Source organism: Plasmodium knowlesi (assembly GCF_000006355.2).
Source record: "Plasmodium knowlesi strain H genome assembly, chromosome: 14".
Lineage (NCBI taxonomy): Eukaryota > Apicomplexa > Aconoidasida > Haemosporida > Plasmodiidae > Plasmodium > Plasmodium knowlesi.
The window spans coordinates 959633-986375 of NC_011915.2; the positions used below are offsets into that span (position 1 = coordinate 959633).

Below are 26743 nucleotides of genomic sequence, written 5' to 3' on the forward strand. Positions count from 1 at the left end.
TCGATTTGCGTACTTAACGTATTTTGTATATAATCATTTTTTTTTTTTTTTTTTTTTTTTTTTTTTACCATGGTGATGTAACCATTCTAATGAAGCATTTCTTCGATTTCACCATTTAAATCATTAGTTAATTTTCTGCATACTGTACAACAAATTATTCGTTCAAATGCATTCATCTTTTTTCCTCCGCCTTAACGAGAAGAAAAATTCTTCCCATTATTTCCTTTTGTGATGTTATTATTCCTGTTTTGTTCTCATGTATATACGAATTGCCATGCATATGCAATGAATACGTCGAACGTGTATATGTACAAGGAAATAATTTAAAATCCATTTAATGTGTTTAAAAGTATGAAGAAAAAGGAAACGCTGATTTTTTGAATCCTATTTGACTTTTTTTAAAAATTCTCCAGGATATATTTTTTTTTTTATGTACACGACGCTAAGTATGCAATAAGAAAAACAGTCCACGATATGCACATGTACATATGCATATCAGTACAGGCTTCCGCTCGGGCATACTCATAAACGTACAAAAATATATCTGTGTGCACCTTGCGAATTTGCTGATTCTGCCCCTTTGACGTACATTTGATTTTTTTCTTAATCGAAAGGGAATAAGTACACCTTACTAGGAGTAGCAAAATGGGAAAAGGAAGCAACGCTTGTGTACGTTTGGAAAAAAACATTTAAAAAAAAAAAAAAAAACTGCGTAGCGGTACACACCATTTCACACGTACTTACGCGTTTGTAAGTATATATATTTGTGTAAACGTATCTACCTATCTGCATATATAGAAATACATACCTTTCCACGCATGCACCCCTAATTTGTGAACAGAAAAGGAATCAAGCAAGGGAGAGGAAGAATGTGGAAGTGAAAGCGGCAAAGTCTCAGCTGAAAGCGAACAAAGACGCTCTAAGTGTGATTTGCAAAGTAAGTTGGCGGAGTAAAGTGGGCACCATAGATTCCTGTCTACGTATGATTGTGGGTTGTCTACCTAAGGGGAAACTTCATTTCGTACTCGCACAGGGTGAATGTTCCAATTCTACTGAAGAGCCCCACGTACGTATACGAATGGATTTAATACGCAAAAAAAAAAAAAATTACGTGACCTTTTCATGAAATTCTTGCCTTTCCCCTCTAGGTGTGTTATACTGTATTTATGCAGACACAGAGCATTGCACAGTTAGCGGAACATGCACAGAATAAACACAACAAGGATGTGAAGGAGTGCTTTCCTGATAAATTTTAAAATTCGTAATGGGCACAAATTATAATCCTTTCAAATGCACATTTTGTTCGTCCAGCAATTCACCACTTTCCATTCCTACTTTGTTCCTTTATTCTATTTTTTTTTTTATTTATTTTTTTTTACGTAACTTATATTTTTATAATTAAACCCATTATGAAATAAAAAGAAAAAAAAGTTTAATATTTAAAAAAAAAATTTTAAAGAGTAAAAAAATGAAACAAAAAATTGGGTACAAAAGTAACGTCGGAAAAATTAGTGACCGAGTCAAACAGTATGACAGTGGACTCTCCGAAAAGTAAAGTGGAATGTCAAAGTGACAAATGATTCTAACGCGGATAAAAGGCCTTGCACGTGAGCTCATCATACAACGCACTAAAGGGAACCCTTCAAAGAGTATAATAACGTGTATATATCTGAAAAGAAATTTTTGTTTTTTAAAAAATCAGTGTCCATGATGGACAACAGAAGCTCCATAGTTTTCAGTAAAAAAGGATTCATTTCATGTCTTACCAATTTGAAGGTGTCATAAATTGATGCGGTCTTCGACTTAATCATATTTATTTCTTCGTAGAAATAACTGTTGTAATACAGTGATGTACTTTTTTGAAAAAAAATGAATATGTTGATTAGAAAAATAATTATTTTGTTGAAGAGATTGCTCCAGCAAATGACCAAGTTGGAATCAAAGAGGTCCACATTTTTGTAGGACTCTAGGAGATGTGAATAATTGTCTAGGCTCTTCTTAATGTCTGCCATGTATTCCATTTCTAGGAACAATAGAAAGCTTCCCATGTAGAATGTTAGCAAACCTTTTCTGTGTGACACCAAATAGGAGGTTCTAAGGGATGGTTTCTCTTCACCGCCCAAGATGTGGCAGCCCGTACAGAAGGCACGTTTACGGATTAATCTTTCCATTATCTTCTTCCATACGGAACCATTTTTCAACACGTATAAATCTTGTTCATCCAAACTGGTTTCATCCTTCGAAAGAAATGGGGTTGCATTTTCAATGTCTACATTTCTGATGAAGATATCCTTTTTTTGACCACCTAGCATGTCGATGAAATGGTAAAAGTCGGTAATCTCCGCTATTGGATTCCCTTCCACGTAAATCGTCGTGATATTAAATAGGTAATAAAACACAAACAAATGGTTCAGTAACACATTGTTAATATACAAATTGTACTTTTCCTGATCGAATAATTTAATAGGGTTGTAATAAAATTTGTCAGTAATACAGCTCTTCGTTTGGAATATGCAAAAGGTTAAAATATGTAGGGCCACATGTTGGTGCCATATGGAAAGGTAATAAATGAAGAACTCAACAGAGATTATGTCCTTAACAGTTCCATACATATTTAACGCCCTCTTCCTCATCATATGGAACACTGCAATTTTGGCCTTGTACCTTATCAGTTCGTTTTCATCATTTAACATAAATATCAGGCAAGAGTAAAGTATCACAAAGAAGGCAGTAAACAAATTATGCCCTCTGAGATGCTTTAGTGAATTTTTGACATATACAACATCGATTGTAATATTTTGTTTCCTCACTTTCTTCTTCACTACTTCCATTATCCATTGGTTCAAATCCGTCCTATACCACTCTTTGTATTTTTTATATGCGCTTGTCCCTTCATCGCGCTCTTTACTCTGTTCCTTCGGTAGTGCATAATTGGGAGTACTCACTTGGGGAGGGGTACCTTCACCGGAATAATTATTCTTCAAAAATTGTGTCACATCAAATATTTCATTTTCTCTATTTCCTTTCGTTCCATTTCTGCTGTTCCAACTTGGTGCATCATTTCTGGTAGGGTATCCAAGTGAAGAATGTGTCTCTTCCTTCCGCACCATGACATCATTCTCAATATCAGCACCTCCACCTGCTTCTACATTTTTCATTTCTCCTTCTTCCTGCTCCAGACGACCATAATTATATTCAACAATTCCGTAGTTCATGAAGGCCTTCACAAAATATTTCGTATACGTCAACGAATTTTTGTTACACAGACGTGCCACCAAATTTAGGAAAAGGAGCATGTAAAAGTATGCATAGTTAAAAAGAGATTCCTTCCAGTTACAATTGAGGGATGATATATTTCTCTCCTTCTCTGTGTCGATAAAGTTGTAAATAGCTTCGATAAATTTGTTCTCAGATTCGTAGCGCTCCTTCTGATTCTTCTTACCTTCTGCCTTTTGTGTAATGGAAAAATATTTCACGCATATATGGTAGCTATACGAAATGATGTACTTGTCCAGATAGTTCTGGTCAACGTGCTCTATGTAATAGTGCTGCATACGCTCGAAGAGGAACAAATTTTCAATGGATATAAATTTCACAATTGTCAAGATTATACTGAAGCAGTATTTCTTAATTTTTATGTTGTCCTTATACGTGTGTATTATTTGGAAAAGTAAAAGGTACAGATAAATGTACATCCTTTCATCCACGGATTCGTCCATTTTACCGTCCCCCCCAAGGACCTCTCCTTCACTATCACCAGTGACACTTTGTTTAGTCTCATCTAACCATTTCTCACCCAGGGGAATTTTCACCCCCTTTTTATCACATTGAGAGAAAAACTTAAAAGAACTATAATTTGACATGTCGCTGAGCTGCCTCTCCCTTATTTGAAACTCCTTCTTGTACCTCTTCTTTGTGTGCAGAAACCAGTTATAGAGGAAGGACTCTATGTGCCTCTCGTTCTTACTCGATGTGTATATGTCCAGAAGGGCAACAAAATTTTCAACCCGCTTAGTTATCTTCATCAATAATTCATTCACCAAAACGGATATGAACATGTCATCCTGATATAGTGTTAACCGCCTAAACAGAAAATCCACAACATTCTGGTCCAAGGAAATGGAAATTTTACTATACAGGATGTTTAATATTTGCAAAATTAGTAATACTTCTATATACCTTTCGCTTCTCATAAATAGGAATAAAAATTGGAAGAATATTTTTCTGAACTTTTTTTTATTTTCCTCCATTAACGTTTTGGATTCCTTTCTCTTCACAAATTCTATGAACAGAAGAAGGTAGCAATTTTTCTTATTCCCTTCCATGGCATTTATTACAATTTTGTTTAAAAAGTTAAAAATCAAATTTTCTTTCTTCAGCTTCAAATATATGTGCATATACACATTGACGATTATTCTGCAAATGAGCACTTGGACGAAGTAATTTCCGTGCGTCAGTAACTTTTTCAGGTGCTCCACAAAAAGGAAGTATATGTTCATGTTGCTTATTTGGGTTTGGTTTTCCCCGTCTGGATCGTTGGAGGGTTGATTATCCGTACGATCCTCTTCCAATTCTGTGTTTTTTCCCCCTTCTTGCATATCGCTCGGGTTGTCAACTTCTTCTACAGCTGACCCCCCTGTGTCCACCAGAGATGCATTGTGTGGCGAAAATTGGTGTGCGCTATGTGCAGCCACTAAATCCCCCTTGACATTTCTCAGTAAGAAATAATCATCATTGTTAAAAATTATAATGTTCGACAAAAATATCAAAATGGGAATAAATTGGGCATAAAAATTGGAATAGTCAAAAAAGGGTTTACCTTCATTTTCTCTAAAATTTTGTCCATTTAAAATTCTGCCTTTTCTTATAAACACATTTAAAAATATCTTTAACAAATTTACTGAATTTAATAAATCGAAAAAAGTCAAATTCATGTTTTTAAATATTCTTCTTTTGCTCCCCGTACAGAAATAATACATGTTTGACGATACATGGTAAGAATAATTCAGCTTGGCCAACAGGCGTTTTGTTAATATGTTGTACAGTGATGTGCTCGCACTTTTCAAGCAGAAAAATTTACTCCTATAGTAGGTTAAAGCTATTTTGTAAATATCACTCATGTATTCATAAAGCGTTTTATTATCAATAATGGTGTATATATGTTTTATAATGTTCACACAAATAACCTTTTTATACTTATTATTTCCGTTAAGCAAATAATTGATTATAATTTTTATGATAAAATTGTATATGATATACTGCTCTTTTGCTCTATACGATTTGGCTAAAGAACTTAGCGCTAGACACATGTTGCTTGACTTTCTCAAAAAATTTGTGTTAATACGTTGGTCATCCCAAATAAGCATGTTCAATTTGTCATTTAACTTGAAGTTATGATTCACATGAGGAGATGTTCCAGATTTCGTTTCACCGCTTTCTCTTTTGTTTTCCCTTTGGGTAACGTTCTGAACTGTGGGTTTCTCATGTGCCTCCCACTTGGGGGGTGTAAAACTGCCTGTTAAAAAATGTGCAGATAAAATTTCACTTACGTTTACATTGTTTTCCTCCTTCGTTGTTAGCATTTTGTTCAGTCGGCTGATAATTCCCGTTAGGAACTCAATGTTGGGTTCTGGGTCTTCTGGGTTTCCGTTCAAGACGGGCTCATCCGAAGGGATATGTGCTCGCCCGTCCATAGTTTTGTCCACCTGGTTTCCATCTTCCCCCCTACATTTTGATACTCCCCCCTCGTTTTTAAAAATAAGCAAAATGATGTACACGTAGAACAACGGAATTGTTTGCATACTCTCGCCACTCCTCATTACTATAATTCTGCAGATATCCAATAGGCAATCCGACAGATACTGCTGACATGCTATATGCTTGGAGTGCAATAGCAGACACAGAAGGTTCTGAATGATGAGGTGAATTTCTGTACTGTCAAAAAAGAACAAAGTAATGTTTTTCTTTCCATTGGCATAATTTGCATCCTTCGTACTTTGGCCTTTCGAGTTACCATTTCCTACCGTGGAGTCGTTTTGTTTTCCCAGATTATCACCCCCCTCACAAGTGGTAATATTAAATTTGAAGGAAAAGTCAATGATGGAGGTGAACAAAATACATATATATTTGATAGACAACCAAATAATAATAGAAGTTGCTTCCTTCTCACTTTCGTCTTCAAAAATTAGGTGTCCTCTGCAATCGAAAAAAAAACTCTTCGACTCATTTAAAAATAGGGTGTTCAAATAACTGATAAAATAGTGAAGCACGTTGCACATGTAAACTTTTAACAATATTAATTGGCATCCATCCGACGATTCAAGCACTTCGCTCGATAGACTCAATAATTTATGCTTCTCGAAATTCAAATATGTGCTCGAACTGCATAAGCTAATTTCACAGAAGTTTTTCCTAAACGCTGCCCCCTCTATGTGTTTGCTGAAATCCATGTTGTCCTTAAGGTATAAGATAAACTCGTTTATGTAGTAGGCCAATTTATACATTTCGCAGTTTTCTATGTCCTCGTGTTTTGTTAATTTTACGATATTTTCTTTTTTAAGTTTGTTAATAAAACATTCGAATATATACAATGGAATGTTTAGCATCGCGTCGCTCTCACGGTTCTCACACTTCTCGCTTCTATCACTGAATAGGTAGTTCACGTAATTTATTAAATACTTGTTGTCCTCTTTTATATGTTCAATGTCCCTGCTTCTAATGAGACAATTGAAAAAATCACATGGGGGGGAATACTCCCTATTGGTATTCCGGCGTAAATTATTTACCCGTTCGTATATCTCATGTTTATCACTGCTTGTGGAAGTGAGAAGGTGGGTGACTATTCCTTCCTCCCTCTTGTTTACTTCCCTACGTTGATTTAACGAAATGAAGCATAATCTTAGTAGGAAAGCGTAAAACGAATGGTCCACCTGCCTGTGCGATCTTACCAAATGAATGAATGCATTATTTAAGCAGGCAAAACTTTCTCTTTTTAGCAAAATTATATTCACAGTTTTGAAAAAAATCTCTTTCGAAATTAGGTAAAACTCCTTCCATGTCGTCTTGGCATTGAATAGGAAAAATAAGAAATTAAGATTTTCGAAATGTGCGCAATAATCCACTACCGCGTTTAGTATATCTGAGCAGTACACCGTTGCCTCAATGCCCATGTCTTTATTAATGTTCTTATACAGAACAAATAAGATATTCATGAGGTAGTAATTGTACAGGAAAATACCCTCCCTGTGGTCTACGTGCTTTTCGTCAGTAGAAGGAAATATGCAGGTGGAGTAAACCTCCTTCGGTGTATCACAAACGGAGTTTTTTCTCACCATCTCCACATTCCCATACAAGAAAGAAATAACTTTTTGGACTTCAAATGAATGTTTATCCATATGGGTAGCACCTGCGTTTACATCCCCCTCGGTGTTGTAGCTTCTCCGCTTGTCCACCTCGACCATCCTCTGGTAATATATGAAAAACTTCTCAAAGAACAGAAGAATGTACTTTCTGTAGGCATCCCGACTTGTCCTCGAAATGTTCGTTATGGAGGTGATTAAGAAGGTGCGGAATAGATACAAATCACAGAGGTTCAAATATTTGTTTTCGCAGATGAAGGACAAGATGGACAACACAAATTCGTCATTCGAGAAGTAGAAAAAGTTGTTTAGGATTTTCACGTTTAGCAAAACATTCTTCCCGAGTTGATAGAAGTAGTCACCTTTGTAATATACCACTTCGATGGATTCGTATTTTCTCAAAGTGCATAATGTGTAAAGCTCTAAGAAGGCGATATTTTCTAAAGAGTGAAAATTGTAAATCAAAAATTTTCCTTCCATCGTCGTTTCCTTCATATTAGGGTTTTTTTTCTCCAACGAGTTCATTCCATCATTCACAATTTTGTAATTCAAGAAGATGTTATCCTCCATTTGGTCCACAACACAGTTATACGTAACTTCTTCTGTGTCTTTTCTCTCCAACAGTTGCTTCATTAAAAATAAAAAATAATGTCTGTCTGTCATTTCCATGGAAATTTTCACATTGTTCATGTTGTTCATGTTAATAAAATTGTCTACGTTGTTTTGTTCAGGTTCCATTGGATCTGCTTGAATGGATCTTCCTTCTTGTTCTTCCTGGATGGTCGCATCAAAATATTTTCGCAAGTCAGAATACTCCTTATTCAAGATAAAGTACACATAATTACTATCGTGCTTGTAAAACAACTCGATAAATTTTTTTATGTAGAAAGTCTTCATGCAAAAATTATCGGTTATTAAAATATTCTTTAAAAAAATGTAATACAACAAATTCTTATCCTTCGCGTGGATAAATATGTGTTTAATACATTGCTTTATGAGTTCGTATAGACTGAACATGAAAAAGTCGTCATTTTGAAAGAAGCAGTAGAAAAGATATTCCAATACGTTTTTTTCACACATGGATTCTTTAAAATATTTTAACAACAACGATAAACACATATATTTCTTTTTTTTTTCCTGATTAAAAATTATATACCTTAAATGATCACATACTTCTTTTTTTATAAATGTATTTTTCTTGCTGCTCAGTAAAAATTCGTAAATGCCAATGCAACTTTTCCATATAATTTTTATGTTATACCATGAATACTTTTTTAGGATTGCTAGTAAGCTTTTCATAATTGCGCTGTACAGATGGGACATAAAATTGATTCTATTTGTATGGGACAAAAGTTCAAAGTGGTTTCTTAAACTACTTATCTTGACATAGCCATCTGTTTTGATCAGTTCGTCCATCTGTACTCGTGAAATGTTCGCCTGTGCGTTCCGTACCCCTTCAGGGTTGTTTCCTTCGCTTATCATTTTGGCATCCTCACGAACTTCCTCTCCTTCACCATAGTATACAGAATCGTCATCCTTACCATCAATAAAACCGTAATTTTGACTAAGCTTAACCCTTTGTTCATGCCTAACGAGGGTGGAGTCCTCTTCCCAAATTTTATCTTCACCTTCATGGGGAAAGTGCAACAAATCGGTAGAGTCTAAATTTGTGATGTTCCCATTCGCTAAGTTATAATTTGGCCAAGAAACCTTTTTCCCGGGACAATTTCTCTTCATTGCATTATGCCCTAGTCGATCATCGGCATAACTATTGGGTAATCCATCGGTAAAAAAACACTCTTCGGATTCTTCTCCTTTTGCTAAATCTGCTCCTTTGGCATGTTCAAAAATGTACTGCAATTTTTCATTTTTTTGGAACCAGTAATTTATGCTGTCTATGCACAGAAAGATAAAAAACGGGTTTTTGCTCCCTTCGCATAGTAAATTTTTTATTTTAAAAAATAAAATAAAATATTCCAAGTTGTCACTAATATTCAGGCGCTTTACATTTTTATATTTTATAATTAATATGCTCCTATATTTACACAATAGTAAAAAGGGGTTTTCTTTTTTCTTCTCCTTAATAATGTTATCACACTGTTGAAGCAGCTGTTGTATCTTTTTTATGCAGCCTAAATACTTGTGCAATATAATAACGTTCTGGTCGTTTACGCTGCTGTTGATTCCCGTCTCCACATCCAATCCCACATCTTCCTCCTCACTTGCGTCAAATTCTTCATCACTGTCCGCATCGCTAGGGGGATCTTCCTGCTGATTTATCCGCTTGGTTTCAAGTCCAACTGGTAAGATGGGAGAGAGATGTACCTTGTCGGACAAAAGAAGACATACACTCGTTCGGTAAGCTTCTATGACATTTTTCACCTGCTGATAAATCAAGCACACATGTGTGCAAATGTCTTTATCAAAAGGGAACTGCAAGAGAATTTTTTTTAAATTTTTCGCAATAAGTAAAAAGGCGTTAAGCATGTGACTCGTTATTTGGAGTGTTGCATTCCCATTATAAGTGATTAGAAAATTGGCAAAAATGTTTAAATAATTTTGGTTCTTTTTTAAAAAATTTATTTTCAATTTGTTATTAATGTATTTCAATATATTCGTGTAAAATAAGGCAATGTGCTCCTCCCGAAATGTTCCATAATTATTTATGAAATATTCGATTATCAACGTTTTGCAATTAGTGCAATCCTGTTCCTCATCTTCATTTTTTAAAAAGAGATTTTTTAAAAAATGGTAAATTAATTTATCTTTCCACTTATTGTTTACAAAAATATACAAATTAAGAATCTTCAAGGGATTTTTCTTAATTTTCACATTTTTCAAATATATAATAAGGTACATAAAATACTCACCAATTAATAAGTTGATTTCATTGCATATCTCAAAATTCTTGTAATTCTCAAAAAACTCTGTTACATGCGTTTTCACATCTGTTACATACATATGGCATTTTTTCCAATGGAGTATTATTTCTCCTTTATTTAAAAGGTTTGTATTGGTCAAACTTCTAGTAACACACTTGTGAATGTGCAATAGTTTCTTCTCAATTTCCTGTATTTCTGTTTTTTTTACTTTTCCGAAAAATTGTAAGCCTGTCATTTTTTTTCTTGCATCCTAAAAAATCGTTAGTTTATTTGGCATATCGGGAGCTTCGCCCCTTTTAACTGAAGTCTATTTTCCTTCACTAGGGCCAATACAGAAACAGAAATTTTTTTTTTACTTTTTTTTTTTTTTTCTTCCCCTACCACAAGTTTCTCGGCTATCTTTCTGCCCCCCTTTTTACACGCTAATTATCCTGGGATGAATTGGCGCGCATGTATTAGTGAAAAAGTACGCTCCACACGTAAGTATACACGGGTATGCAAACCTACCGTGCGTACGTAACACTTTCCCGATCTGCATACAAATTGGTACTCCCTGAGGTAAGAACTTCTGCCGAATGAAATGCTCCAAAGCAGCCGACGCAGATGATGTAACCTATGTATAGCCTATGCGGTGTTGTCAGTAGCGCATCTGTGCTAAACGGCTAGCATGAAAATGCTCATAGGAATCTTTACATCCATTCGGCCACTTAAAAATTGTCACATATGTTATGCATATTTCCACAATTTTGTATATCCACATTTACACGTAGATTTATTTATACGTTTACGCGCATATATGCTTACAACCATTCGCATCTGTGCATCATCATTTTATTTTTATTTTTTGTGAATCCTTCCACTGGAGGGAGCCCGTTCCGCTTGTATATGTTTTACGTATATATCGCCATCGCGAGTGCATTGTATGCGCATATAAACGGTGCTTACATTTTTTTTTAAGCGTTGTAAGCGTTGCATTGGCTGGAGAGTAAAACCCCGCCGCATGCGTAACATATATATATATATATATATACACGTTCTGTGCAATCGCGTTTGTGCTTAACAACGGAGGTGCTGCGATGTAACCTATTTTGCGCCATTTGGGGGAATCTATTTGGCTTCCATTTTTTGGAACCTATTTATTGTTGCCATTTTCCCCTCATTTTTGCCTCCCCCTTTAGGAATCCATTATTAGATGAAGTTTTGCATAGATGAGGAATACTCACATTTATATACTTTGCAGAAATAAGACCCCCCCTTTTTTTTTTATACTTTTTTCAAAACTATTTTGACGTAAATGTTTCAAACAAAAGGGGCGAGAGCTCCTTTCTTGTTACCGTTGTATAAGGGTTCGGCACATTTATAGAAAAGGAGAAAAAAAATAAAGAGCCATACATGCCTAATAGACTTCCTGCTTATATATCTTTGAATCCTATACATGTCACGGAAAAGATGTATACTGAAGTACACATTTGCATACATACTTCCGCACATTTTCTCCCTCCCCCCCTTCTTTTCCCTTTTTCATCCCGCTAGTTTACGAAAGCAATAACATTTTTCTCTGTGATGGAAATGTCATAACGGGGCCAAATATCCTTCACCTCATTTTTACCTACACGATCATAATCATTACGGTTCTCCCGATCTACATAATTGTGTAAGTGTTCCTCTAAAATTTATACTGCACATTTGCACAGGGTACTGAGAGACCCATGTTCACCCTTTAATAGGAAATACACCCCTGCAAAAGGAAATAAAATAATTAATTTTGAGGCGAAGAACAAAACGTAGATGCAGGCGCGCTTATGTCTACTTTCCTATGTGTGCCTCCATATATGATGAGTACACTTCAACGTATTCATATACGAAAAAGGACTGGAATAAAGCGGAGAAGCGAAAACGAATTAGAGTTACTCCCTCAGTCACCGTTTTAAAAACTTACAAGAGTGTCGCAACGCGTACATTTATTTTCATGTATAATTTTTTTTTTACCATCCAAATTGCAGCTATTCCCACGTAGAGACCATCCTATTGTTAAGCCTTGCCATACTTTCAATAACGGTTTTCTTCATTTTAGTTTTATTTTTCCTGACGACGACGGCATTCTGTGACCCTGGAATGTGAGAAAGAGAATGAATGCGCTGGAAAGTTAAATTATTACATTAATTTAATATATTATAAAATTTTGTTCTACTTTTTTTTTTTTCATCTTTTGCAGAATTCCAAAAAAGAGTTATGTAGATTTAGCGTTACCAAGGGGAAGAAGTACGCAGAGTGTAGTTTGCTCAGCGAAAATTCTGTTCATTCATCAGTGCTCTCATCTTTTTCTGCATGTCCCTGTAGATGGTTTGCTTTCCCTATTTTTACGCATAAACTCATCTCCTCTCATTTTTTTGCCCCTCTTTTCCTTTAGCTGCTTTCACAACTGTAAAGATAAATGGCACTATTATAAAGAGCTTCTGGTGTGGTAGGTTTTCATCCTCTTTTTTCATTAATTCGATTGTCTATCCATTTATCTGTCCGCTTGTTCCTCATCGTTTCACCCCCATTTCTCTACCCCACCCTGCAGTGTATTGCAACCATTTTAAAGAGCCAAGGAGCAAGCACTGCTACGTGTGCAATAATTGTGTTACCAAGTTTGATCATCACTGCGTATGGTAATAAACGAGAACCAAAGTGGAGCCTCAAATGTTTATACTTGTTGCATTGGCGACTCCTCGATATTCCCACGGAGTATGAGCATGCTGTGTTTTTCTTCATGTTTCGTTATATATTATCACCATTATTCATTTCTCTTCATTTTTCTCCTTTTTTTTTTCTTCACCTTTTCGATTCACAACTCAGGTTGGGAAACTGTATTGGGACGCGGAACTATAGGAGATTTATTTTTTTTATTTTGAATTTGTCAATCCTTTCAACAATAATATGTTTTACCTTTATTGGAATTTTTATTGTAATGGACAAGGAGTGTGCGGATTTATGCACAAAGATCACCTTCCTGCGGCACAGCAATAACTGTTTAGTCACTCCTTCCTACGCTCATTTAGTCATTTCTCCCCCTTTTGCAGTGCCTCTGCATGAAGGAATACCAAAACATAACCTTAGGGTCTATTTTTTACATAACCTTTGAATATCCGCATATGTAAATTAAAGCAAACTCAAATGGACCGAGCAAACAACAACAAAAAAAAAAAAAAAAAAAAAAAAAAAAACATTATAGTGAGGGATAACTCCATTGAGTGATTAACCATTTTTCTAGCTTTACCCACACACACACACACCTACCTCCAGGGTGAATACATTTTTTCCCTCCTTTCCCCTCCCCTTTCTTCTGCAGTGCACTGTATATTATTTACACCATCCCATCCTCCCTTCTGCTAATTAATTTATTTTTTTACCATTTGAAGATGATACTCTCCAATAGAACGACGTATGAGGACATTCAGGGTTTATACGAGGATGACAACCCCTTCGATGAGGGTAAGAGACGAATGTAGAGATATACCTGTACGTGTGCTTGTATGCACAGGTCTATGCGCATGTGTAAATATATTTCTATGCCTTAACTCTCCACTGCCACATACACGCACACACTTCGTTTCTCGCTCAATTCTACCCCCAAGGTAAATTCATAAACTTGAAAAAGTTTCTCCTTACGCCCGTTATCAAGAAGTAAGCATGTTTACAAATTGGGACATTTGGCCCAATTGACCGATGCCGTCAAGGTCTCCCTTATTTGCAACAAAAAATGGAACAAATGGAAATTCATAATTATCAACTTTTTCACACGATCCCTTTCCTCCATTAATTTTAACTTTTCAGGCAAGTGGAATGGACAGAAACTGTAAAAATAACGGCGGTGTAAATGTGTAACTGTCTGGAGGGGCGAAATTTTTTGTTCACTTTTTTTTTTTTTTTAATTTTTTCTGTTTATCCCGCTAACTATTTGTAGCCTCTTGAATTTCATGTTTATTTACATTCCATTTAATGAAAAGCACACAAGGGAGTTATTGCAAAAAAGAATGAACTATTTTTATTGCCATAATCGCAAAAGTTCATATATACATTCAATTTTACGAAAGCAATTAAGGGAAACTTGAGTTACATTTAAAAAAATAAATATTAATTTTAAAGTAAATAATTTTTAAAAACTAAAACAATGTAATTATGGCGATAAGGATGACAAAAATGGCGAAAAGAAAAACGACAAATGGCAGGCAGTGGCATGTGCACTTCCACTAGAGTCATATGCGCCCTTTTAAAAATTATATTAAAGAAATGTTAAAGCCAAAAAGGGGTAGAGAAAGAAAAAAAGAGCTCCATAAATATGTTTTAAAAAAACCTGCAGGGGGTAAATCCAAAGGTCACACTTTGATGTCCTACGGTAAAGGAAAAGACTGTGAAAAAAAAGGGACAAAAAAAAAAAAATTCTGACGTACAAGATCAATTAAAAAGATAGAACATGTTTAAGAATTAAAGGTGATTTAAATGAGTGCTAAAAATGTGAAGGAAAATATGAGATGCACCAAGTGGATAATTCTGTCCTGAAGTTTTTATCAAGAAATGATGTTGAGGTGCACTTTTCGGTGCTATTAAAATTTAATGAAAGCATATTTTCCTCTAAAATTAGAAAGGAACATTTATTAAATTCTGAAGGGTAATCCCCCTGCTGTCATTCGGAAATATTTTTTATAAAAAATAACGTTAAATCGATGTAACTCTTCTTCCTGTTGTCAATTTTTTTTTTGTTTTTTTCCTTTCTCTTCACGGACGCCGGGTCGTAAACCTTGATTTCTTTTTCTTCCTTCATAAGTTTTTCCCACATAAGACAGTTGCTGTGTAGTCTCTTTAGACAAAAATTCCTGAGAAGGTCGAAGGGGTGACATTTATATATATACATGGACATATACGCACGCATAACGATGAAGATGGACGAGTGTTCCCTCTCCCTCGCTCAATAATAATTACTTGACAAATTTGATGTCATCTATGTAGGTCAGCTCCTCGAACAGAGGCATGACGACAAACTTGAGAAAAGTAATTTGTGATTGGCAAACTTCATTGTGCTTGGTTCTGTCACATAACGGGGATAGGGGCATTTTATTTTTTAATTCTTCATCACCCTGGGAATAGAACTCACACAAGACTCGTTGGCACCATTTGTAATGTTCGTTCCACTTGACAGATCCATGTGATATATCTGCGCTTTTTATAATCATTTTTATTAGCACCAACAAATCGTCGTTGTTCTTTACGTAATCAAAATCTTCATTTTCTCGCCTTATGCGAAATTTGGAAATTATTTCAAAGTGATACTTCATGTCGGTGCTCAAAATGAGCTCGATGATGTAAGACCGTATTTGACGAAAGTCCTGGAAAAGGTGAAAGGGAAAATATACACAGGTATGTCTTTATACACAGGTATGTCTTTATACACACGCAATCTAAAGTGCACCACTCCGTCCAGGTATCCATCCCTCCATATTCATGTCAGCTATTCACTTGTTCGAATGTCCAACAAACTACCCCTTCCCCCTCGACGTTGTTACCTTTTCCGAAAAAGATTTTAAAAGGTTGCACTGGTTTAGCTGAAGAATCTTGAATGTTATAGATGCGTGGTAATTTTCCAGCACACTAATGTCATTATAAATAATGCTCAATGGATGGAGACTATTGACGAAGAATAAGTTGTTGTAGCCAGGATGACCCACGTCATGACAGATACCGGAGATGAACATCACCAGCCTTATCTTGTACTCCATGTGGTCATAAATTCCCAATTTTTTGCTTAAACAGAAAAATTTCTGGGTCACCTGAAACGTTTGCCGAGGGAAAATAAAATAAATTAAAAAAATGAATAAATTGGAATGTAGCAAGGTGACTATATGAGATGGGTGAACAACACCTAGAGCGCTTTTTAATTTTTCGCGAATTATGCACTTGTGCATCTTTTGCATTTTTTTTTTTTTTTTGCGCGTGTTCGTGCCTACCATAGTCGCGTGAATGGTGTTATGGTAAGGAACGTTGTTGTACTGCTTCTCCACGAAGGACAAAAAGTTTATGATAGAGTTCATCGGAATGTCATGGTCAATGGTAAACATCAAGGACAGATTGATATCGAAAAAGGGATACTTGGAATTCTCAAAATAATTCAAACAGTTGAAATCCCACTCGGAAAGAGACTTGTTATCAATCAGTTGTATCATATTGGTAACACGTGGAATGTCTATTTCTTTTAGAAACTTTTTTATCTCCTTCTTGTCTATATCTACTTTATCAATGCATATAAAGTCGTTGGTGGAAAAGGACTTGTTCAATTTGAAATCCGCCCCATCATCCTGGTCCCCAAGGAAGTTGCTCTTGCTTTTGCTCACGTATGCCTCTATGAACTTTTTGTTCTAAAGGGTGGGAAGGCAGAAACAGGCATGAAAGATTGTGAATATTGTAAACAAGCCTAAACGGACACTGATTTGCCAACGAAAAAGTCATGAGGGGAGTATATGTTGAACGCATGAACGGAGTTCAACAATAACATGTATCAAAAAAAAAAAAAAGAAGGGGATGATACAATTATGTGCTTATATAGCCACCTTCACATGGACATACATTTATGCACATTAAAATAACGACCATACATGCGTGCAGATCTCCTACCTCGAGCTTATCGAAAAGGTCATAATCCACGTTGTACAAATTATCTGTTTTGGTCAGAGTAGACAAACATTGCTCCAGGATATTTGTGCAGTAAGAGGTCTTGCTATGCACATTGAAATTTATTTCCGTTTCATTTTCCAACTCTAGGATGACTTTCGTGCACTGAACGGGAGAGTGGGGGAAAAAATATATATGTAAATAGAAAAAGAAATATTATTTTGCCCTTCTTTCTGTTCTACAACTTATTCGGATGAAGTCACCAACATATCTGGCACACCAGGGTAGCTTTGCACAACTAATCAACCCATCAATGTACCACTCCCTCTTACGAAACAATTAAAAAAAAAAAAAATAATAAAACGATTTGACAACAATCGTTTTTGCATAATCGGAGTGTGCGTTGTGTGCGTTGTGTGAGTCGTGTGACCCGCTGAAGCGCTACACGTGCTCTGTTACCTCCTTTATCATCAGAACCAAATCTTCCATAGCGGTTGAGAATTTTTTATTATTCCTGTTGTTATTCTTATTCATAGCCGATTCTACCTTGTCCAGTTTGTAGCCGGTTATCTGCACATTTTTTGGGGGGTCGAAAAGGGGACCAAGCGGAAGGAAATAAATAGAGCACGCGAAAGACTCACCTATCGATGCGCAAATATGCACGTGCACGAATCCTGCGGACAATATTTCCCTCCACACACACACACACACACATACACACAAAAGGAGCAAATAAGGAAATTTTGTGGCATATCTATCGTCGAGATAGGCTAATAGCATAACAGTCTCACATATTTTTTTGAGCAACTTAGGAAATAATAAAAATGCTCTTGCGTATTGTTTTCCTGACGCAACTGGAATGTTTCGCTCCCCTCATTTTACCAATAAGTTGTAGAACACGTAGCGTATTTGCAGCTCCGATGTGTAGCATCCTATGTAGAGAAACAAGCACAGTGTTGTGTACGCGATAACGCGGAAAACCCTAAAAGAAGTGGAAACAAGGATGGGGAAGAAAAGTGATGAATAATTGAAGTGAAAATATGATTGTCTTACAAATAGTGAACTGGTTTTTCCATTTTCTTGCTCCAAAGGCGATAGCCTAATATGGCCAACTTGATCTTTTCGGTTGTTTCGGATTACACAAAGACGGAGGGCAGGAATCCAGGGTTCCTCGCTGCAACCAATATTATGCTAGTGGAATTTAGAACGATAAATAGCAGATGCATGAACCAGTTGTATTTCGTCCTGAGGGGGGAGGGATTAAAGATGAAAACAAGAAATATATATGTGTATAATAAAATATGGCATATATAACCGATTCAAATACGTATTAATCGCTCATCGTGTCGATTTTCTCTTGCACACATGTAACTTTTCCTTTCAACAGGCACAAGCGAGCAATGCGGAAAATGCATGCAAACCTGGAGGGGAAAAATACATCCATAATGACAAGTGGAAGCAAGCCATAAATGTAAGTCAAGGCATATATCGTTTCGACGGCAGAAGATAAAGAAGGTATCACTTTCGAAGTGATGTTATCATTTAAAGTAAGACTGGTTACTATGTTCCATAAGCCCCACATTCCCACCATAATGCCAAAAAGAACGTAGGATATAACTTCTGCGTATTTGCTCAGTTCAGTTAAGCCAACAATTATAAAGAGTAACAAAATGATGGTATTAAAAATCATCAGCAAATGAAATAGCATGACAATATAACTGTCCTTATCCCAAGCACTTGATTTGAAGGACCACGAAAAAAGTAGCCATATGAAAAAGCACAAAATTAACATGATCATTCCAATTATGATCATCCTTGAGGAAATCCAGTTATTTAAATTTAGCACATATAATGTTTCTATAGTTTCGTCTTTAAATTTTAAAGGTATCTGTGTCATCAACTCATTATCATTAGACTGATTTAGATAATTATCAGTGAAGTTACTTTTAAAAGGACTCAATCCATTTTTACTATTCGAATTGCAAAACTCTTTTTTTATGGTCATGTTTCTTTTCCATATTTCGCAGAAAAAATTTTCAAAAGTTCTCCACATATTTTTATTATCACTTAAATTGTTTTTCCCATTCTTCGTTTTTATATTTCCACTAGATAATTTAATATGTCCACATGATTTACTCGATGAGTAGAAAAAACCATTCGAATGGGGAGTCGTATTCGTGTTCCTGTTCATACTAGCATAGTTCTTACGTATACTAAATCTTTTCCCGCTATTATCATATGTACTTTCTCTCTTAATTCCATGCATCATGAATGTTTTATTGTCTTGATTTTTTTCCAATTTTACGTTAGCTAAATTATCATCTACAACACATTTTAGTAGACTTGCAGATCTCACTGCCTTGGAAAAGAAGTTACCTTTTTTCTCTTTCCTCACATTTTCATTTATATTTATTTCTTTTAATTTTCTATCCTGCATGTTGCTCATTAATTTTCCATATTCATTAGTTCCACTTTTTTTTTTTTTACAGGATGTGCTACCAGAATTTTCTTCTACCATTTTTGTGTCATCTTCCTCTTTACCACTTAGGATCTTCACTTCCACATTTGAGAAGTCGGAGTTACTATCTGTGTTTAAATTACTGATGGACCAGTCGATTGAGTTATTTTCATTGCTCACATCATTTTGGTTGTTATTTTCCGTCCTGTTGTCCGTGTACGCATTTATCGAGTTCTTCGTTTCAGATATGTTGTCCACGTCGCTTAGGCTGTCACCATGTCTGTCCGTATCCTTCTTATCTATGGAAGATTCGTTTAATTCGATGTCATCAGGGATGCCGGGCCAGTCCAAATTGTTCAAATTTTGCAAGTGGTCCAAATTTTTAAAGTTGCTATTTTCCTTTCTTACTCTGCCTTTATAAAGGTTGTCATTCGTTCGCAGGTCTTTCGATATGCTCTTTTTTTTTTGCACGCTGTTAAAAAGTTCGACGTCAACTTCGTTTTTGCCATCTCTCCTAGGCGTAAGCGCATTTGTAAAAAAGCTCTTCCTAGTAATTATTACTTTGTTCTTACTTATGTTGGGAGAATCACTTTTCTTTTCATCCGTGGAAATATCATTTGTAAATGTATTTGTATTATCCTTCTCACTCGTGTATTTATCACGCTGCGTGATATTTTTACCCTCTTCTTCAGACTTGTCTGGATTTTCCATTTCCAGTTACTTCATTATTCTAGGTTATACCCGCATAGCACAGTCTTCGCTTCGGATACTATGTACGTATATTATGTGTAAGCATATATGCAATTGCGTTTGTGCGTTGTGATGGCACACAGAACATGTTTATTTTTTTTATTTTTATTTTTTTTTTCTTTCAGAAGATTATAGCTTCGTATACTTTCCTAGCCGGGCCTCCCAATCGGGTTACTACTATAGGAGTTGGCAGGCTACTATTCCCTTAGGTGTAAATTGTGCTACCTTTGAAGAAGGGGGTAATGAAACTTTGGATAATATATTTTACTCTTGTGCAATTCTCACAATTTCATTTTTATACCTTCTTTTTTCTTCCTTTATTTGTCACACCAGGGTGGGCAGATACACATACCATTGGTACTACGCCCGGTGGTGCATATCTCCAAGGGTAAAATATACGATTATGTGTAATTGCGCAAAAAAGTACACCAGCCGGAGGTATATATACAGCCTGTTAAAGCCAAGAGTAAAAGAGATAAAAAAAAAAATTAAATTTAAATTTATGTTAAAAAATTCCAAAATAAACAAATACATGTTAATATCATGTGCAAGAAGAAAAATATATTTTTTTAGCAAAATACGTACATGCTAGAAGTGCATTAAAGAGGGGGGGAAAAAATTGTTCTGAAATTTGCCAAAAAATTGTGCTCCACATTTATTCTTTTATTTATTATATTTTGTTCTATTTTTTTTTTTTTTTTTTATTTTGTTTTTTTTACGTCGTACTTTAAGAGGCGTGAACCTTCTGTCTCTTTTCAGATCGAACGAAAACACCCAAAATGGACAAATTAATGGAAAGTTGTACATTTCGTTGAGGAAAGAAAAAGTATGCAAATTTATTTTTAAAGGTATGAAAAAAAGAACGAATTTTCCATATGTACTCTTGTGTCATGGTGTATGCTATTCATTTTTCATGAAATATAGCTGCTATGCAATGTGATCCTTTTTTTAAAAAAGTTTGTCCCTTGTGAAGGTGTGTATGTAAATGTTCGTATGTTTCTCTTATTCCTCTTCCTTTTTGTTTTTTTTTCGTGGCACACTTTTGGTGATAAGAAGCAGAACTAAAGGTGAAATTTGAAATTGCCTTCTTCCACCTTGGGCCTTCGCACATATGTAAAAAGTCAATCGCATTTTTCGAGTGTACCTCCTTCGTCTTTTCTTCCCTTCTCTGCGTCAACGCGTGTGGTTCAACACGACCAATGCAGTCCCCATGATGTGAGGCAATTCCCCATGATCTTTACCTAAGAGGGAATACCGCACGAAAGGGTAAAAAAATGAACAGCTTCTTTCTTCGAGGTATAACATATGAACTGTGTTTTTTATGAGGAAACGTGGGGTATATTTTTCCATTGGCAATGTATAATATGGAAAAGTTGGAAAAAAAAAAAAAATAATAATTCCGCGTAATTATGCATAAATGAATGATCGTCCCTCATAGATCATTATAATCATTCCTTAATTCTAAAGAGACAAATGTTATCTTTTCTTTTTCGCGAAAATGTTATAAATATGTTCTGTAAAATTGAAGGCAATAATACTTTATGTTTTTTTTTTTTTTTTTTTTTTTTTTTTTTTTTTTTGGAGGGGGGGGGGCGAAGTGTTGACGTTACAACTGAGCTTTTGCAAGGGTCTAAACATAAGCTTAAAGAGTTGCACGTTTTATCTATTAGGCGACAGTTGCAAGAACAATATGTATGATGTAATTTCTTACCCCTTCATAGAGGAATTTTTTGGGTTGTTCACTTTTTTAAGGACGCGCCCCAGGAAATATGTCTTGTCACTTTACGTTATATAGCCCCTCACCCTTTAAACATATACAAACACACACGCGTGCGCAAATGGCAAAATACGAATATGGCAGTTGCGGGCGTTCTTGTCTGAATTTGTACCAAGGTGTAAATAACTTTATTTACATTTTAAGAGAGTTTTTTTTTGTAGGAAATGGTAAAAATGAAAGCCTACTTGTGTGCAAAATAAGGCAATATAATATATCATTGAGGCATGTCAATTATGAAACAAAATAGTAAAACGCTTTTTCGTGCTTATCCTCCTTTTTTTATGAGAACGAAATTGCACAACAATGGTGCATACACACACGCACATGGTGCCTATTTATTTTGCCTGCTATTTTGTTGCCTATTCCTTTTGTAAATTCTTTTTTTTTTTTTTTTTTTTATTTCCTATTTACACTCATGTCTTTTTGCCATTATGTGGTTGAAGGGTTTTGGATGGCATAATTTTTTTTCCCATACTAAAATGTTGCTTACGTTAATTTTACATTTACGTTCTACCACAATATCGGTTCTTCCTCCAAACATTAAGGGTGTCTAAAATTCTGCTCATTTGCTTGCATTGCTCTTTTAAGTTTTTCATTGTGTAATTGCCTTTTATGCAATAGTTTTAAGAAAAGAAATAAAATGATAGATTATAGTAAAGAAAAGTATAACAGGAATGAAACAATTAGAAAGGCCTTTTCTCTTTTTTCGTTTCCCAGTAATGAAGAAGAAAAGGTTATTAATTTTTGGCCCCTTAAATTTAAGAATAAGGAAGAGGAGTTGGCATATATTGCAAAACTATGTGATAATATACAAAAGAAGAAATTCGTTTCTCTGATTTCGCATTTGAGCTCTCTCTTGCTTATGTACTCCATTTGTTTAGTCGTTGGCAAGATTAATGGTATGTTTTGTTAGCCCATTTAAGTAAACTTCGTTTAGAGAGACAGTGAAGGACTCCACTGGATCGGTGTTCCTTTGGTACACGTAAGAGTACCCCTTGCAATATATGCCATATCATCCGTATAATACTTTTTTTTTTTTTTTTTTTTTTTTTTTTTTTTTTTTTTTATTCCCTTCTTACCCCTTGCAGATTTATTTTCTACCCTAAAATGGACTTTCACATTTTTACACATCTTCGCCGCAGTCAACGTGGTGTTAACCCTAATGCTGCACCACACACATTACGTGGAGAGGTTTAAAACCATCAGGGCCAAGCTTTTTATTTCTTACACGATTTCTGTACGTAGGAAAAAGGTGGAAAAGCTATGCCAATGCGGCGACATAATGTTAACACAGTGGTCTCCTAATGAAAGAAAGAAATAGGCAGCTGTTAACAGGGATGTACATTTATCACTAAAGACGCACGCTATTTATACAGTGCCACACATCACACAACGACATGTACATGTACGCCTGTTTCCATTTCTTTTCGTGTATCAGGTACTCATCCTGTGGTGTTCTTGGCTATTCATTCTATTCAACGACGTCAAAGACCACCTACCAACGGTTGTAATTGTGAACAACTTCCTCTACGCAACCTATACCCACAACAAAATCAACATCGTCCTGTGCTTCTATGCATACCTCCCAGTCCTGTATTTGATAACGATAATACCATGCAGGTAAGGAAGGAAGAAAGGATCAGTAAAATAACTTTTTACATAAGAAGATATCCCACAGTGGGGAGATATTTTCTATTTATATGAGAAGATCTACGCATGCGCATGTGGACATTCCCCATTGCAGATAGGTACATAATACATACAAACATACATACTCATCCACACGTACTTATAACAGAATATGCTATTCCTGCGTTTTCGATGTCCTGTTCTTCATGATGAAGGTGTCGATTTATTCCGTGTACTACATCATAACGATGAAGAATTATGTCCTTACAGATAAGTAATGGAAGAGTGCAGCCATAAAAACGAGTCCATCTTGTAAATTGGGCAAATGTATACATGTAGGGGCAGACAATGATGTAACCTCCGTTCTAGTAAGAGTGATGAGCATTACATCCCCTTTTTCTTTTTCTTTTTCCTTTTCCTTTTTTTTTTTTTTTTTTTTCACTGCAGCATTTTTATGATAGCCTCATCTCTGGTAGGAAGCATTTTCATATTCGTGATACGATACATCATTGAAATTCAAAGAAGACTTGCATTTAATAATTGGAACAAGCAGACGAAGCAGATTATTAAACTAAAAATAAACTTGAAGGAGGAGAAAGATAGACCGTCTGTGACCAACATCGAGGAAATCTATGACATAATTAATGATGTAGGTGCTCTCTCATGTTATGTCCTTCTTGCTTTATTCCTTACGTGCATATGCAAAATAAGCGTGCATGAATGGATAAGAAGGAGCAATAGAGAAATTCTTTCTATCATGTGATATAAGGAAGACAAAAAAAGAAAAAAAAAAAAAAAATCCTTGTTAGGAGTTCCCCACTTTTTATTTCTCCTTTTTCAGTCCATTGGAAATTACTATGATTCAAATGCACCCTCGAAAGAAAAAGATTATGCCATCATGAACAACTTAAAAAAAATTTTAAATATTCTCAAGGAGGACAACTTATTTTCGCCAGATTTAAGGACGATAAACAAGAAGGTTAGAGGAGGAGAGGGATTACCCTCACGTGTGTATACACTCATGCACACGTACATAAGCTTTTAGGGTGGGCACGTGCAACGCCCCAAAGAAACGAGCATTCACACATTTTTGGATGTACATATTTATATATAGCAAATAACTATGTACACACTGCTAACCCATTACCAACGCTTGCCATGTGGATTAACCCTTTGCCTTTTTTTCCAGAATTACAACCACATCTATGGCTACATGATGGACATAAAAAAAAATAAGCAGCGATCGGGTGGTAAGGGTGAACCGAAAGAGCAAGACAACGAAACACACACAGAAGATGGGGTTAACGAAGGTGCGGAAGAGTCTGAAACGGAATCATTGGTAGAATCGATGTCCGATATGGGGAAAAAACAGGAACTGGATTTGCTATCCACAAGGTTGTCAAAAAAGGAAGAGATTAAATTGGACCAAGGCGACTTTGACATAAACGTGGTATGTGCACATGTATGTCCTTATGCAAAGAATCAAATAATGAGTTGTCGCCTTACGAGGTCTTGTTTCAATCCATCGCAGTGCTTGTCTTCCCTCTAAATAGATTTACCCACAAAAATAACTCGTTGAGTGAAAAACGTTTCCGCTTTTTTTTGCTTTCCAGCGTTCAGGAGATGTAGCCGCCAGAATATACAACACCAAATTTTTGAACACAGACACACCCAATGATAACATTTTTACACAACTGGGAATGAATTTATTGACCAAATGCTACACCGCAAATCACAACGTGCCAAATGAAACCCTACATTCGCTGATTTGTGAAATGAAAGAGGGATATAACAACGTTCCTTATCATAACTGTATTCATGCAGCCATGGTAATTATAAGGGGGGGTTCCTTCACAATGGGGTGATGGTTATTGTTTCGTTTCTTTAGCGAGGTGGATTTCTATACGAGGGGATATTGTCACTACGCTTTTCACTCTACACATCAGAAAAATATGGGAAGATATTCCTCCTATCCTCCCCTTTCACTTTGCTTATTTTGTCTTTTCATCGATTGTCACGCCCATTTTTCTACGTCTTCAACACCCCACCGCAGGTAGCAGAAAATTGCAATATGCTCGTGAACAATCTGGACACAGTGAATATTTTGCGAGATAACGAAATGGCTGCTTTCCTTTTGGCCGCCTTAGGGCATGACATTGGCCACTTTGGGAGAACAAATCTCTTTCTCAAAAATTCAAGCAATTTCTTAAGCGTAATATATAACGATAAGTCCATTTTGGAGAATTATCACTGCTCCTATTTATTTCACATTCTTTTTAAGGACCAAAATAACATTTTCAAAAATGAAAGCGCCAAAACTATGCTCAACTTGAGGCAAGAAATTATACAAGTAATTCTCGCAACGGATATGAGCAAACATATAAAAATTTTGGCTCAGTTCCGTATAAAATCCATTAAAATTAGATCATACATAGAAAAAAATATTATCCTATGTTTGAAGATGATAATAAAGGCTGCTGATTTGTCTCACAATTGTGTAGACTGGAGTGAACATTATTTGTGGGTCAAAAGATTAGTAAACGAATTTTACCACGAAGGAGACGAACAGTTGGAAAAAGGATATCAAATTAATCCTCTCTTTGATCGGAATTCGCATGATAATTTTATAAAAATCCAAAGAACTTTCTTAAAGGAATTAGTTTTCCCCTTAATTATTTCTCTAAAAAGTTTGGACAGAACTTCCATCACACAATTTATGATGGATAAGGTTAAACGTAATTATTCCAAATGGAAAAAAATTGAAAAAAACCCTTCCAAAAGGAAGAAATACTTAAACGAATTGATAAGTAATATTCCAGATTCGTGGAAAAAGTTGTATCATCCTAATTTAGACATTTACCAGTTGCAGAAATGTACGTGAAGCAGTTCTTGTATGCCACTTTTTTTTTTTTTTTTTTTTTTTTTTTTTTTCGCTGTAGGTGTGCAAAAGTGGCCAATGGGACAGGAAATTTTATAACCTCCCTGGTTCGCGCACACATTACACCTTTTGTTTGTATCACATTTCATAATGTTTTAATTTTTAGTCGTTTCTTTTCCGTTTTATAAAAAGCCATTAAACTTCTTGATGCTTCTCTGTTTCGTGTGGGCCTTCAAAAGGGAAAGGGCCGCTCCTTTTTTTTTTTGTTAAAACTTAACCTGGTGTGATTTGTCCACATGTATACACACATATATATATGTGCAGGAAACACACGAGTATGTGCTCTCCTGCCTGTTCAGTTTT

The 26743-nt window shown here is 35.5% G+C and overlaps 5 protein-coding genes across 5 annotated transcripts; 3 read left to right on the plus strand and 2 right to left on the minus strand.

Moving 5' to 3' along the window:
- Positions 1 to 645: 645 nt before the first annotated feature.
- Positions 646 to 1256, plus strand: PKNH_1421800 (uncharacterized protein; the record flags this gene model as incomplete). The annotated part of the gene is made up of 3 exons (XM_002262070.1): positions 646 to 669; positions 842 to 937; positions 1149 to 1256. The coding sequence occupies 3 exons, from the start codon at positions 646 to 648 to the stop codon at positions 1254 to 1256; spliced, it is 228 nt and encodes a 75-aa protein (XP_002262106.1).
- Positions 1257 to 1628: 372 nt separating this feature from the next.
- On the minus strand, positions 1629 to 10475 carry PKNH_1421900 (conserved Plasmodium protein, unknown function; the record flags this gene model as incomplete). Its single annotated transcript, XM_039113645.1, has 1 exon — positions 1629 to 10475. The coding sequence occupies one exon, from the start codon at positions 10473 to 10475 to the stop codon at positions 1629 to 1631; it is 8847 nt and encodes a 2948-aa protein (XP_038970016.1).
- Positions 10476 to 11534: 1059 nt separating this feature from the next.
- Positions 11535 to 14102, plus strand: PKNH_1422000 (palmitoyltransferase DHHC8, putative; the record flags this gene model as incomplete). The annotated part of the gene is made up of 11 exons (XM_002262072.1): positions 11535 to 11586; positions 11774 to 11894; positions 12244 to 12357; positions 12456 to 12502; positions 12651 to 12704; positions 12807 to 12894; positions 13082 to 13190; positions 13306 to 13379; positions 13575 to 13717; positions 13861 to 13909; positions 14060 to 14102. The coding sequence occupies 11 exons, from the start codon at positions 11535 to 11537 to the stop codon at positions 14100 to 14102; spliced, it is 894 nt and encodes a 297-aa protein (XP_002262108.1).
- Positions 14103 to 14909: 807 nt separating this feature from the next.
- On the minus strand, positions 14910 to 20057 carry PKNH_1422100 (3',5'-cyclic nucleotide phosphodiesterase beta, putative; the record flags this gene model as incomplete). The annotated part of the gene is made up of 9 exons (XM_002262073.1): positions 14910 to 15099; positions 15206 to 15609; positions 15787 to 16050; positions 16228 to 16635; positions 16892 to 17053; positions 17348 to 17458; positions 17771 to 17870; positions 18029 to 18133; positions 18310 to 20057. The coding sequence occupies 9 exons, from the start codon at positions 20055 to 20057 to the stop codon at positions 14910 to 14912; spliced, it is 3492 nt and encodes a 1163-aa protein (XP_002262109.1).
- A 2456-nt stretch (positions 20058 to 22513) lies between these two features.
- Positions 22514 to 26383, plus strand: PKNH_1422200 (cGMP-specific 3',5'-cyclic phosphodiesterase gamma, putative; the record flags this gene model as incomplete). The annotated part of the gene is made up of 9 exons (XM_002262074.1): positions 22514 to 22772; positions 22962 to 23110; positions 23312 to 23493; positions 23672 to 23776; positions 23950 to 24151; positions 24344 to 24481; positions 24692 to 24952; positions 25116 to 25331; positions 25556 to 26383. The coding sequence occupies 9 exons, from the start codon at positions 22514 to 22516 to the stop codon at positions 26381 to 26383; spliced, it is 2340 nt and encodes a 779-aa protein (XP_002262110.1).
- Positions 26384 to 26743: the final 360 nt, after the last annotated feature.